The 15,427-nt window shown below is 40.4% G+C and overlaps 1 protein-coding gene across 4 annotated transcripts in view; it reads left to right on the forward strand.

Moving 5' to 3' along the window:
* The window catches only part of A1CF (APOBEC1 complementation factor), a 75,048-nt gene that overhangs the window by 47,417 nt on the left and 12,204 nt on the right, over nt 1-15,427 (forward strand). For all 4 annotated transcript variants that reach the window (XM_012801425.1, XM_012801427.1, XM_003783670.2 and 1 more), the window contains exons 5-7: nt 866-1,104; nt 8,562-8,726; nt 13,581-13,678. In XM_012801425.1, the coding sequence (XP_012656879.1) occupies nt 866-1,104; nt 8,562-8,726; nt 13,581-13,678 (502 nt within the window). The remainder of the gene's footprint in view (nt 1-865; nt 1,105-8,561; nt 8,727-13,580; nt 13,679-15,427) is intronic.

Consider the following 15,427-nt stretch of genomic DNA (forward strand, 5'->3'; position numbering starts at 1 on the left):
AAATCAGTTCTTTACTGTGAGATATTTTGCTCATTTCCAGTTTAGGGGCTAAGTAGCAGCAATAAATATCCTTAAATATGAATCTTGCTAATCACCTTATTTCCCAAGGACACTTTCCCAGAAAGGGGATTATTTGGTCAAAAGTTATGCACACTTAAGACTTTGATACATTTTGTCAAATGTCCTCCAGAATAATTTAATTAATCCATGGCAGCCTATGAAAGTCTAACTTCAACTTGCTAATAAGCAACTCCACACAGTGGAAAAAACAGGGACTGAGATCCCAGGGGTCAGTTTCACCTCTTACAGTCCATAAAATCTTAAGCAAGTATTCTTAGAGTCTCCAGTTCATCTGCCCACCACATAGGACTGTTGTGTGGACCAAATAGTGTGTGAAAACCTGTTCAAGTTTAAAGATTTGTTCTATTTTTAATAAACATCACATCAGTACAGCTTTTCTCCTTGGCCAGAAAAGAAAGGGAACATCACAGGTTGCAAATTCAAATGCCTGCAGAGCCAGGCACATGACGTGAGTAACACAGGCCAGGTGCAGAGACCTAAGGACTGGGACACATCAGGGAACACACCAGGATGACAACTGATGAATCCACAGGTGTCTACAGAGAGCAGGTACCTCTCCGCTTCACATAATATTCTTCCTTTAGAAAACATACAGCCCATGTTGACATAACTAATAATCTCTCAAAAATAACCCCAATGGTCCCAACCTGGTTTCAACACTCGGAAGAACAAACATCCTGCATCTGCAGGCCACACCAGACCCAGGGCCAGATATTTGCAAACTCAGCCTTCACCCTTAATCACACACAGATTCTCATCTGCCAAATACCTGCTCTTTTCGCAGAAATGGACGCCTCCTGGGGGTTTGTGCCAGTGTGGATAACTGCCGGTTGTTTGTCGGGGGGATCCCAAAAACCAAAAAGAGAGAAGAGATCTTATCGGAGATGAGAAAGGTCACTGAAGGGGTTGTGGACGTCATCGTCTACCCAAGCGCTGCAGATAAAAGCAAGAACCGGGGCTTTGCCTTTGTGGAGTATGAGAGCCATCGGGCAGCCGCCATGGCCCGGAGGAAGCTGCTGCCAGGTTAGCAACGCCCTTCTCAAAGATGAGGCTTCTCTGCTCCATCCTGCCTGACTCAGCAGACAAAACAAGTGGGGGGGGGGGGGTTCCCGGGTTTTTTTTTTTTTTTGCAGTTTTTGGCCAGGGCTGGGTTTGAACTTGCCACTTCCGGCATATGGGGCTGGCGTCCTACTCCTTTGAGCCACAGGTGCCACCTCAAGTAGGGTTTTTATTTGCTTTTTATTTGGGAGGTGGAGGGTTTCCCTATATCTTTGATGATCTTTTATATCTCACAGTTTCTAACTTTCCCTAAAGTTTTCACAGAGTGAGTTTTGAAAAATGTTCCCTCTGTGCACTGAATCTAATTTACATGGACTGGAGAATTCCAGAATCTTAAGTGACAACAATCCTATGATAAATCCTTAAAGGGAGAAGTTGCCTTCAAATTAAATATATCCTAAAATAAATAGAAACCGGACCTATTATCCATTATAGCGCAGAAATAATAAATTTCAAGTGATACATTGTCCCAGTGACGATTAAGTGATATAGTATGACTCCCTGGTGTCTAATAATTTCTGTGCAATTTGAGCAAAGAGAAATAAAATTTCTTGTTAGAAAGACACCTTTGTTAGGTGCTATACTACAAGATACGTGACATTTGGGCAATAACCATTAATTTCTGAATTTAAAAGACTCCGAATTGTAGCTTAAAGAAAGTTTTTAAATAATATTTTCATGGAAGTGAAAAAAAAATGAGATAACTCCAAAAATTGCTGACTTGATTCGAAAGGTGGAGAGTTTTTCATCCCCACCTTCTTCATTCTTCACCACCCAATGCTCAAGTCACCTAAATCACAGACTCGTGAACCACGCATATCATCTCTTGGTAACCTGGACTTAGTATTTTGCTATATGCTTCAATCCTCTCACCTTCAACACCAGTAATTCTGCCACTGAAAAGACTCTCGCAACCATTCTCAGTCCACTGTTGTTGTCTAAATGCATCCATTCTAAACTTCAGACAATTTTTCAAGGTCTCTATTGTTCTCCTAGCTCTTCTCTTTATCATTCTCTCCACCAGCTACCTACCCCATAGTAAATATGACCACCAGATAAAAGTCTGCAGAATATCTTATCATCCTTTCAACAAGTTCTTGCAAATGGTAGGGATTCAACCTCTATCATAGCTGAAGAGTGCCACCTGCTCCTGGCTGTATATAAGGACTAAATCTCTGAGCCTGTTATTCAAAGCCTCTCATTCACGTCCCCAGTCCTTTACAACCGTATGTGCTATCTTCTATTTCCCAACAAAAAACCCTCCTTTCTATGGGACAGACTCCTCGATGTCCTACATAACCACCATGTTCATTTCTGTCCCCTTTATTGCTAATGCTGTACCTTTTCTAGAAAGATCTGCCATTCCTTTGCTCAGGACATTCACCCCAGCTCAGCCAGTACCTCCTTGAGAACCCCGCTGCCACTATTCAAGCCTTGAACTAGTCACTTTCCTCCCTCAATTGAAGCAGCCATCATTATCTGTAGAAAGAGCTATGTAAAGTCGTTTTGGGGGTTGGGGAGAATGACGTGAAGGATGGTGAAAGACAGTTTTCAGGGTCCAGACAATCAGTGTTTCTACAAAGCCTGAATGCCTGAAAGCTTCTTCCACCAAAAAAAGCTTCTGTCTCCACATAAGTTGAGCTGACTAGGCCCAGCAAGCCTAAGCGGCTAGGCTTCAGAAATTTTCAAGCCCCTCATCATGCTTGCACACAAGCTCCTAAATTTTCCTTATGGATTCCCTGTGCCACAGCCAACACAGAGAGACTGTCTCACTCTCCCCACTCACTCCCTATATTCACTGTGATCCCAGCAGACCCCCTCACCTACAGCCCTTTAAGCTAGCCTCAGCAGGGTTCCACACCACTGGATTTTAGTCTGGCTGCCTCATCTGCAGACCAACAAGGGGAGGCCCAGCAGTGCATGAGCCAGCCAGCCCACTTCACTCCTGATGAGACCTCGGAATAAAGTCCCCTTAGATCATTCTACTTGTTACTCAATGACAACAAAGGATTTCAGTGGAATTCAGCCCTCTGGAGAGCCTGGTTATAAAGAACAAAGAGCTCTTTTAAGAAAGTTGATGAGGGGCGGTACCTGTGGCTTAAAGGAGTAGGGTGCTGGCCCCATATGGCAGAGGTGGTGGCGGGTTCAAACCCAGCCTTGCCAAAAACTGCAAAAAAAAAAAAAAGAGAGAGAAAGAAAGAAAGAAAGAACATTGATGAACAAGGACCACAGCAGCTTTTCTTTCTTCCTTCATCCAGACATAGAGACAGAAAACTGTGGCATTAAGTGAAGTGAACGCTCCCAGCCACTCACCTCCTCTCCCGGCAGTGATAGCTACCTCTTGACAAATCTCGTATTTGTAGAGTGTGTATGAGACAAAGTTGTTGCATCCAACTCACAGGCTATAAAGACATTCCCTGGGATTGGGATCCTCCAAAGAAAACAATCTAGCATCATCGTCAGACATCATCAGAATCACTTGCAGAGCCTATTGAACCACAGACTGCTAAACCCCACCACCTGATTCCATGGGTTTGGTGCAGGGCTGATAATTTGCATTTATAATGAGTTCCTAGGATGCAAAGGCACCTCAGGCCACATGTGAGACCCAGGGTCTAAATCCATGGTTGTCCATCAGGGCTGCATGCTAGAATTACCTGGAGGGCTTCTAAATAACGCTGGTACCCTTATCAATTGACTCTGCTTCACTGAGGGATAGAGCTGGGGCACAGGTGTTTTAAGTTTACCAGATGATTCCTTTGTGCAAATTTTGTGATCCAATGCTAAACCTATCAGCTAATAATAATACTGGGCATTCTTCTACATGGCATGCAAATAGCACCACCTGGGAACCACGAGGTAGTCATTTATTAGGCATCTGGAACATAAGTTGCTCTCTTCTAAATGACATGGGACATTCTTTAAAAACATGTTACCTAAACACTGCACTGAAAGAGTGCATGTTCTGAAGAAACTATATGCACCAAGACAAAAAGCAAAATATTAAAAGGAGAGCGTGTTGGGGACTTTTGGTTTTGGAGGTGTTTTTGTGTGAGAGTGTATTGTTGAACCATCATTTAAAAGTGATAAACTAAGTTTTTTTTTTTTTATTGTTGGGATACATTGAGGGTACCTAGAACCAGGTTACATTGATTGCTTTTGTTAGATAAGGACCTTCTTATATTTGGGTCCCACCTCCAAAAGGTGCACCACACCCCTTGACCCCCCACCCTCTGTCCTTCTCTTTCTCAGCTCTCCCCACCCCCAACCCCTACTGTGTACGAGGACCCTAACTGTCCTTGTATCAGAATCCATCCATTAAAAAAGATGGAGACTTTGCATCCTTTGTATTAACCTGGATGGGTGTGGAACACATTATTCTTAGTAAAGCATCACAAGAATGTAGAAATAAGAATCCTATGTACTCAAGATGATTCAGATAAGAAACTTAGTTTAGAGTCATTCTCACTGGGGTTAAATATCTCAGGGTGGTTTTCATTTGCATTTCTCTAATAATTAGGGCTGATGAGCATTTTTTCATGTTGTTAGCCATTCGTCTGTCTTCTTTTTTTTTTTTTTTTTTTTTTTTGAGACAGAGCCTCAAGCTGTCCCCCTGGGTAGAGTGCTATGGCCTCACAGCTCACAGCAACCTCCAACTCCTGGGCTCAAGCGAGTCTCCTGCCTCCGCCTCCCAAGTAGCTGGGACCACAGGCGCCCGCCACAACGCCCGGCTATTTTTTGGTTGCAGCCGTCATTGTTGTTTGGCGGGTCCGGGCTGGGGATTCGAACCTGCCACCCTAGGTGTACGTGGCTGGCGCCTTAGCCAGTTGAGCCACAGGCACCGAGCCCGTCTGTCTTCTTTAGAGAAGGTTCTAGTCATCTCTCTTGCCCAGTGATCTAAGGGTTTGTTGACTTTTTTATGTTTATTAATTTGAGTTCTCTGTAGATCCTAGTTATCAAACTTTTGTCTGAATCAAAATATGCAAAATCCTTTCCCAACGTGTAGGTTGTCTATTTGCTTTGGTTGTTGTCGCCTTAGCTGGACAGAAGCTTTTCAGTTTCATTAAGTCCCATTTGCTTATTTTTGTTGTTGAGAATGGCCCTCATCACAAAGTCTCAAAACAGCAGATGCTGGTGTGGATGTGGGGAGAAGGGAACACTTCTACACTGCTGGTGGGACTGCCCACCAACCCAAGAATCAATTAACAAGCTGTGGTATATGGACGCCATGGATTCTCAACTCTGGCTGCATGTTAGAATTAACTGAGCTACTTTTTAAATGCTAAGGTCCAGACCATCATATCAGAGTTAGGAAGGACAGTCCAGAGGTCAGTAATGAACTGGTAAATCTTTTAACAGCCAGCTCCCGGGGGAAAAACAAAAGCCCTGCTTTGTAGCATTTGCCAATTTCCACAGTATTAACACTCCAGCTGCATTTGATTTCAAGCCACCAATGTGATGTCAAAAAGTTCTGATAATTTCTTCATCCATTTTCTGTTGATGAACACTTAGATCAATTCCATATTGATTCCATATCTTGGCTGTTGTGAATAGTGCTGCAATGAACGTGGGAATACAGATCTCTCTTTGACATACTGATTTTTTTTTTTTGGCCCTCTGTAGAGTGCTATGACATGATAGTTCACAGCAACCTCAAAGTCTGGGGCTCAAGTGATCCTCTTGCCTCAGCCCCCAAGTAGCTGGGACTCTGAGTGCCCACCATTACAGCCAGCTATTTTTAGAGACCAGGTCTTGCTCTTGCCCAAATGGGTCTTGAACTCCTGAGCTAAAGTAATCAACCCACCTCAGCCATTTACATATATATATATATATATATATATATATATATATATATATCTCCAGTAGGGCCAGTAAGGTGATTACTGGATCATGATTCTATTTTTAACTTTTCGAGGAACCTCCCTGATGTGTTTCATAATGATGATACCAATTTACATTTCCACCAACATTGAACAAGGGTTCCCTTTTCCTCAAATCTTTGCCATTTACATATATATTTGCCAATATTATCTTTTATCTTCTTGATAATAGCCATTCTACCAAGCGTGAGGTGATAATCTCCTTATAGTTTATATTTGTATTTCCCTGATGATTCGTGATTTTGAGCATTTTTTCACATACCTGTTGGCCATTTGTATGGATATTAACTCCTTATCAGATATATGATTTACAAGTATGTTCTCCATTTCTTTTTTATTTCAGGTTAATGTGAGGTACAACCAGGTCACAATATTTGAATTTGCTAAGTAGAGTCCATCTTGTAGTTGTGTCCCTCACCCAAAAGGTGTGCCATACACCCCTACATTGTGCCAATTAAGTGGGAACACACCAATTCCTTTCCTCTCCTCCCCTTCTTCCCTCATTCCCCCTCCTCCCCAACTTGAGTTGAGTTTTACTCCTATGTGAGTGTGAATTAGATTATCTTCTGGCTTCATATTAGTACTGAGTACATTGGATATTTGCTTTTCCATTCTTGTGATGCTTTAATGAGAAGAATGTGTTTCAGTTCCATCCAGGTTAATAAAAAAGAGTCAGCCATAAAAAAAAAGATGGTGACTTTACAACTTGTTTTCTCCTGTTCCTTAGGGTGTCTCTTCACTGTTCCTTCCTTTGCTATGCAGAAGCTTTTTAGTTTCATGCAATATTTTTTCTTCCTTTTGCTCCCTGTGCTTTGGGGTCATATCCAAAACCATACTTCCCAGACTAATGTCATGAAATTTTCCCTATGTTCACTTTCAGCAGTTTTACAGGTTCAGGTTTTTATGTAAGTCTTTAATCCATTTTGAATTGATTTTTGTGTATAAGGTAATGACACCGTTTCATTCTGCCTCTGGTTATCCAGTTTTCTCTTCACCATTTGTTGAAGACTGTCCTTTCCCCATTGGATGTCCTTAGACCTTTGTTAAAGGTTAATTGGCCATAAATGCATGGATATACTTCTGGACTCTATTCCATTCCATTGGTCTATATGTCGATTTCTATGTTAGTACTATACTGTCTGGGTTACTATAACTTTGTAATATACTATGGCTTACTAATTTTGAAATCAACTAGTGTGGGGCCTCCAGCTTAGACCTTTGTATTTCATTGCTTTGAATTGGCTCTTTTGTGATTCCATACAAAATTTTAGAAGTTTTCTATTTCTATGAAAAATGTCCTTAGAATTTTGGTATTGATTGCATTGAATCTAGATTGTTCTGCTCTGGGTAGTGTGAACCTTTTAACAATAACAATTCTTCTAATCCATGAACATGAGATATCTGTTTATTCATTTTGATTGAAAATAATTGCCTCCCACGTACAATGATTAAACTAAACCCTTACCATTCCAACAATTCTGGATTTTGTCCTTTCAAGCTTTGTAGCTTGTTCCCAAACAATAAAACAAGAAACTGACTAGATTTCCAACAAAATTTAGAATTTGAGTTGATTCTCATGCTCCTCTCGTGACTTCAACAGGATTTGCACTGTTTATGGATAAAGGAGCTGTGTATCAAAAAGCAAAAGGGGGAAAGTGGTAAAATGAACCAGGTCTAGGCAAGTGATCCTCTCTCAAGCTCACTTCTTCAATAACAGTGGGAGGCATTTCCCTCCTCACAGGGTTACTGAGAGAAGGAATTGAGATAGTCCATGGGAAACATGTAATATCCGTGGTGGTACAAGACACTCAACAAATAGTAATTGTAGGAATACAAAAATAGATGTCATCACAGGTAACAATGACCCTTTCATTAAGATATCAATTTCTCATTATATTCTTCTGCTCCTCCCCTGTCTTCTTAATTTGGATAAAAAAAAATTTTCTTCAGGTTCTCAAGTTAGTCCTGTTGTGACAGAAAATGAGGAGGAACCACAGTTTGTCTGAGCTCTGACCATATGCAGGGGACAAAGGACAAACTAGGGGTGCCTCAGCACCCCCACCCATGCACCACCATTTTTTAGACATCTCAGTGGTGGTGCCTGGCCAAGATAGCAACACAGATTCCAACAGCAGCAGACATATTTCCTAGTAACTATTTAAATGTTCTACAGAGTCGAACTGTGTCTGAGCCCTAAATCCATTCTTTTCCTTTCTCTCTTGATATTTCACCTTGATATTTCATCCTAAGAGAGCTAAGAGCCAAATGTGCCCAATGCTGCCTCATTTCTCTTCTTTCTCAAACTGCATCTTGGTTCCCTTTATATTCAATCATTCTAAGCCACTAGTCAGACAGAACTCCCTTCTAGCCAACTCCTGTATTTATTTGGAATGTCTCTTAAAATCAATAATTATCCATTTTACTGGTCATTTTCCTCAGTCAAAACCTCAGGTTCAGTTCAATTTAAAAAGCCCTCACTATAAGATGATGTTGTACAAATGTCTACATAATTAATCATGCTCGGGTGATCATTTTCAACAGGAAGAATTCAGTTATGGGGCCATCCGATCGCAGTGGACTGGGCGGAGCCAGAAGTAGAAGTTGATGAAGACACGATGTCTTCAGTGAAAATCCTGTATGTCAGAAACCTTATGCTGTCTACCTCTGAAGAGATGATCGAAAAGGAATTCAACAATATTAAACCAGGTAAGGCATACATATAAGATTATTTTTTACAAATGCACTCGAAAAGCACTCATGCTTGAGATGACTTCCCATAACTTTAAATAAGGGTACCTTTCATTTAGCTCATTCTCAAAATTGCATACAGAGTACTCAAACCATGTTTCTATTGTTGGATGAGAAAATTGGAACATACAGTCCTACAACATTTATCAATGTTATAATTTTACACTGATCAGACAAAGGGTTTCTCAACCTTAGCACTATGATGTTTTGGAACGATTTTTGGTTTGAAGATGGGGGTTCTGTCCTGTGAATTATAGGATGTTTAGCAACATCCCAGGATACTACCCAATAGATATGAGTACCGACCTCCAATATGTAACAACCAAAAATGTCTTAAGACACTGTAGAGAAATGGGGCAGGAAAAATTACCTCCAGTTGAGAACCAATGGAATAACCTTATACTTTAGGTACATCAATAAGAAGGTAACAATTAATCCTAAGAAACTTATTTGGGTAAAGAGGCAGGGAAAGGACCAAAATGAAGGTAGACAGGATAATTAGTTGCCACTCATCTTGTGAATACTTTTCAGTATCAATTCTAAGCACTAAGGTTGACTCCCCACCTCTTTCTTCTCAATATAGGAGCCACAACACCAAGACAAGTAAAGCATTTTAAGAAATAATACCCAAATGAGCACTTCCCCAAAACAAGCCAGAACATAACGTCTATAAACTTTTAGTAGATATTACTCATCCTAGAAAAAGTGGAACTTAATTGTCCAGACTTATAAGATGCCCTAATTGCCAAACTTTTGGAACACGGACCTTTTGGGGCAAACCATCTGTGGGATTATTGTATCTTAGAACATACTCTGGGAAACAGTGGCCTGGATTTATCAAATAGCATCATCCTTTCATAACTGAGAATATCTCAGTCTCCTGGCAAATTCTCTAAGTTGCTGATAAGCATGGCCCATGGTGCTATCATGTTAAAACTACCTGAGAATATTCATTTCATACACTCACGTTTCCTGTTGCCAACTCCGGATGCTATTTTAGGTGTAGCAAAGTAAAAAACTGATAATTGGCTGTGAAGGTAATTAGTAAGGATGTCATTTCCCCCTTTTTAAAGATTCCTCCCTTTTTAAAGATCTGTCTCCCTCAAGCCTCAGGAAATCTTCCTCCCTTGACATTTTAGGACAATGTGGTGGTTCCACATCAACAGCTGTGAATCCATGTTCCAGTATAGAAACTGAAACTGCTGCCCCACTACGCTCCAGGCATTGCTGTGAGCACTTTCACAGTGTATGTCCTTTATTCATCATGACAGCCCCATACTATAGGTTACTTCATTTGTTCCATTCTGTTCTAGATTAAAAAACCTAGGACCCAGAGTAGTTAGGTAGCTTACCCAGGGTCACACAGCTAGCAGGTGGCAGATCCGAGATTTGACTCCAGGCTGGTTAATAGGAAAAGGCTGCTTCCTTGTCATTAGTTACCCGCTTTCCTAGTTTGTAGACTACCTATTGGCATGTTGAAGACAGACATGTGCCTGGGCCTATTAATCATAATGCAAATAATCAATGCCAAATCTGTTTAGCTCCCTCTCAGGCCTAAAGTGTGTCCAGCAATTCCCAGGAACATCCAGGGGCTACTGGAACAACTCTGGGCTCTATAATGATCTGTGGCTTGTTCCTTCTGGCATTGTGCAAATGAACATGAATTGCAGGGTGTGAACAACTAGCAGATATATCCGCCACCTTAAGGGGTAAAAGCAGAGCTAACTAGCTTCTCTTCCCATGGAAAGGATGTATTACTTTATCAAGGCAATAAAACAATTGTGGAGAGAAATAGGACAACTTAGTCTTTAAAAATTCTATTTAAAGTTTAGATCCCTCAGTGGAACCTGAAAATTCCCTCCAAATATTTGACCATATATCATATAACCATGATTAACTTGGAAAATGCCGTATTGCCACCCAGAGGAACAAATGAAAATCAGAACAAAACCTGGGGCCTGAACATGTTTGTTCTACCCCAAAGTAGCTAGCGGGGTGTCTTTCGAAGTTTCAATTATAGGCATTCTACAAAATCTGATTTTCCTGCAATGATCTGGCAGCATCAGAATCTCCTGGTTAAAATATGCACCACTTGGCCCATCTAGGGTGGCTCAAGTATTTTCATTTCTACTAGACTCCCAGGAGAAGCTGATGCCAGTCGGGGACCACTCTTGGAGAACCATAGCCCATTGATAAACTTTCCGTTGGCACACAGGTGTGTTTCTCCTCAGGGAAATTGGTGTGTTGCTGACAAGTTGATAATAAACAGTAATATTTTTCTGCTTCCCTGTGTCATGATTTCAGAGGTCCTTTTTCTTCTTTACCATGTGGCGAATACTACTGTAGAGAAAACTATCTTTTATGATACAAACTCTAACTTTCTAAATGTTCTGTTCTAGGAGGCTAAATTTTTATATGTTAAGTTTTCCAAAAGCAGGTATGCTTGAGCATTATCATGCAAAAATGCAAGATGATTTCCCATATCTGCAAGGAGACTTTCACAACACCTAAATTCATTATCATCTCAAATGCCAGGTAACTAGTGTGGAGGATAGAAGCAGGAGGGTGAATAGGCTGAAAATATTCCCTGATTCCACGAGTGTTTACTGAGGAGGCCCTGTGTCTAAGGCAATAGGCCAGAGCTGGGTGAAGATGATGCCTCTGAGACAGATCCTGTTCTCAGGGAGCTAACAGACTAGGGGAGCCTGGTGGAGAATGACACGGAAGGATGAACAGAACAAAGACGAAAAGGGTGGAGGTCACAGTCGGCCGATCAACCTCCCTAACAATGACCAAGACGCGCCATGGGGTTAAGCCAGGGGTCCTCAAACGTTTTAAACAGGGGGCCAGTTCACTGTCCCTCAGATCGTTGGAGGGCTGGACTGCGGGCCCCAGGACGAGTCAGCTGCTAAACAGGACAGGTGGCGGCAGCAAAAACACCTGGCGGGCAGGATAAATGTCCTAGGTGGGCTGCATGTGGCCCACGGGCCATAGTTTGAGGACGCCTTAAGCCATAACAATCCTTCCACCTGACACTGAAGGGAACAGAGACCATATTGGAAGTTCAGTTAATTCCATGTCTCTTGCTTCGTGTTCTCAGGTACCTGCGTTTATTCTCTCCCTCTGGCCAATTTTGTTCTGTATAACTGGTCATAAGAGTCAGGAGTTGAAGGCTGAGGGAGTGAAAAGAGAAGTATCACAATGGTTTAAATTATTCCTACACTGAGTGCCTACTATTATTCCCCAAAAAGAAGACAGCCACAGTCATTGAACCATGTGGTAGAGACTCTAACTGCCTGTGTGACATTGAATCTACCAGGATAACTGGACTTTGATCAGGAAAGAAAGGAAAGACTTATTTTTCTCCCCCCGACCCCAGCAGGCTGTCTCATTCTCTGTGGTCTCCCTGGACTCTTAAAATACACCCCAGTGAGGGTGAGCTAAAAGGGAAGCACTGGCATGCTAAATTGACAGTGGTTAAGCTGGTTTCCATATCACCTGCGCTCTAAACAAAAGGTCTATTTTTCAAATTGAGCAAGCAACAATATTCTACAAAGATAACATTCAACTATCTTGCTACAGCTTTCAAACAATTTGTAAATGTTGCCGTCAACGTGGTCAGCAGTTCCTCTACATAAAAATAAGCTTGGTTTGTTAGTTTTTATTACATAAATAATATACATCTTGTCAGTATTTATAAAATATCAAAGTATATCAGTTAAAATATGAATCATTCCTGAAGTAATCTGTTATTTGGTCTCTATCTTTCCAGTTTTCTTTCTATATATTTATACTTGTGTGCACATCTATGTAGGTTGGGATTTTAAAAATGCTACATTATTGTATAAGTTTTTTAAAATTAAATATACAACTGACATCTTTCCCTGTATATATACTATTTTGTTCTCTTTAAATATTCCTTGTTATTGGATAAATGTACCAGATGTAGACACTCCCATGAAAATGGACCTGAAGTTGTTTTCTTTTTGCTATTTCAACAGTGATATACATGTAATTGATATTCTTATGCAAGATCCTTCCACATACTGTAGGAATGTTTCCATAGAAGACATTCCTCAGAGTGGAATCCGTAGATATTCACGTTGTTTCCAATTTTTAGATATGACAGCATGGTAGAAAACTGTCTTAGTTCTCAGATGTTCTTTCAGAAACATCTTTTTTTTTTTAATCTAAAGAATATTAGATAAGGATCTAGGAGATCTGGTTCTAGTTCCTAGGTGTGAGACTCAGATCTCATTTACCTTGTCAGAAGCATAGTGTCTTAATATTTAAGTTAAAAATAAGTAAAGTGAAGAAAATTTCAAGTAAATCACTGCTAAGTCTGTCCTAAAACTCTAAATTCTATTATATAAGACAAAAGAGATGAAGTATTGGGGAGACCCTAAAACTTAAAAAGGTAATCACCTAAATACACATTTATAAGAAAACCAATAATTGAATCCAACAATTCAACAAATATTTTGTCATGCATAAGGTACTATCCTTTATATTAAATAAGATGCCAAGTAAGATGTCATCCCTAAGCTTGAAAATCTAGCAAGTTACTAATTATAATAAATTGGAATATAAATGTTATTTAAAAATTACAAACAAAATCTGAATATGTAGAATTTAATACCTGAATATGTAGAATTTAATACCTGAATATGTAGAATTTAAAACCTGGACTTGTTAAATACTCTTGATAATAACTTCCTTAAATATTGGGTCTCAAAAAAAACAGAACTCCTGGAAGCTAGGTGCTCAAAGATATTTTCAGAGCCATCTCAAGTTTCACTCATTCATTTCCAGGTGCTGTGGAGAGGGTGAAGAAAATTCGAGACTATGCTTTTGTGCACTTCAGTAACCGAGACGATGCAATTGAGGCTATGAAAGCTTTAAATGGGAAGGTAATGTAGGACGAAGAACAAACACGGACAGGGTTTCATCAAAGTTTGGTGTGGATGTTCTACCCCAAAGAGCATTTCTGCACATCTGTCTTACTCCAGCTTTCTCCAGTTCTGACCCAGCCGCCTCAGTCATTTAAGATGCCTAATATAGAAACGCACCTAATATGCCCAACTCTATGTCAAAGTTGTTCTAACTGGGGCAAGCCATTACCCTTCAATTTCCTTAGAAAGAGGGGGTTGGAGTAGAGCACTTCAGGGTGTTTTTCCCAATTTCTATTTTCTCTTATTACTTCAAAGAGATTATCACCTACATAAATCTTTTAGAGGCTCACTATCAAAAAACATATCAAAATCACTGTTTGACATTTCAACTGTGGAAGGCTAAGCATCTCTCCCTTTGCCAAGAGCAAGGTGTGAGGAAAAACTAGCTTCAATATCCTTACCGTAAATGTGTGTATGGAAACCAATGTAATATTTGCATACCAATCCAATAAACATCAAAAACTTTCTGTAGGCCACTTACCATGCTAATTAGATCTGGGATACCAAAAAAAAAAAAAAAAAAAAAACCAAAGGTGAGTGGTCAACAATCTAAAAGTTTGTTGGAGGAACAAGACAAATACACAAACACCTGTGCAAAGTATAAAATAGGCAGATTAGGTGTCATAAAAAGAGAAAAATGGTGAGAAATTGCAGAAGCAGCAGCAGGTCATAAAGAATCAGAAAATCTACCTGGATGTGAGGATGATATGTAAGAGGAGTTATGAACATTGGGTATAATTTCAAAAGACAAAATATGAAAAGGAGAGGCAGCCTTAGAAAGAGGCACAAAATCTGAGACAAGCTAGACAAGATAGGAGAACAGTAACGGAGAGTGGTTTGGTTGGAGTTCAGTGCACATGGGCTGATCTTGCAGGGCCCCAGCAGAAACCACGTAGCAAAGGAATTAATTGCAAAAATGTGAGTGGAGCATAGCACAATCCCAAGAGAATGCAAGCACCTGTAGTTAATAGCATTTCTGGAGTCAGAGCACGAGAGGGTGGAGAATTAATAGGAATCCTGAACAGGTGGTGATGGTATAGAGCAGGTCTCTTTGATAGAAGTAGTGACCTTTAATCAAGGGACACAGCCAGCCTGAGGTGACCTCTCAAAGAGGGAGCCAGGAAAGTGAATGTCCCCAATTCACTGCTGTCTCTTTCTTCAACCTCCTACCAGTGTTCCCCATGGGCCAAACTTAGTCATAATCCAGAACACCCAAGACCTCTGAGAAGGATGCCCTGTAAGGAAGCCTCCCAGAGCAGAGCACAGGCTGGAACTAGTGGGAGGGGATCTGGAGGGCAAAGGAGGACTCCTCAGCCTGGGTCCTTCAGACACAGGGAGGTCTCTGGCAGATGAGCTTCTCGGGGGCCCACTCAAACTCAAAAAAGTTTGCGTGTCAAGGGAAAAAAATGTACTGATTCTGAAATATCAGAAGAAAACTGCAAAGCAAAAACTAATGCATAAATCCATGTCTAAGGGACATTATTTCATCTTCCCTGATCATGATATTTAGTATCTTCAAAAGATTATTACTTTGAAATAATTTGTAAGTTATTACTTTGAAAACAATTTGTAAGTCAGATTGTCTCTATTTGGATACCGTCCTGTATGTACACCATGATTGCCAATCATCAATTAAATACTAAACAATTGGTATAATTGCAATGGAAAATTATTCAGATAATTCCCAATTTTTATAGCTACATACTT

The sequence above is a fragment of the Otolemur garnettii genome, unplaced genomic scaffold, assembly GCF_000181295.1.
Source record: "Otolemur garnettii isolate 467f Iridium unplaced genomic scaffold, OtoGar3 scaffold00008, whole genome shotgun sequence".
Classification (NCBI taxonomy): Eukaryota; Metazoa; Chordata; class Mammalia; order Primates; family Galagidae; genus Otolemur; species Otolemur garnettii.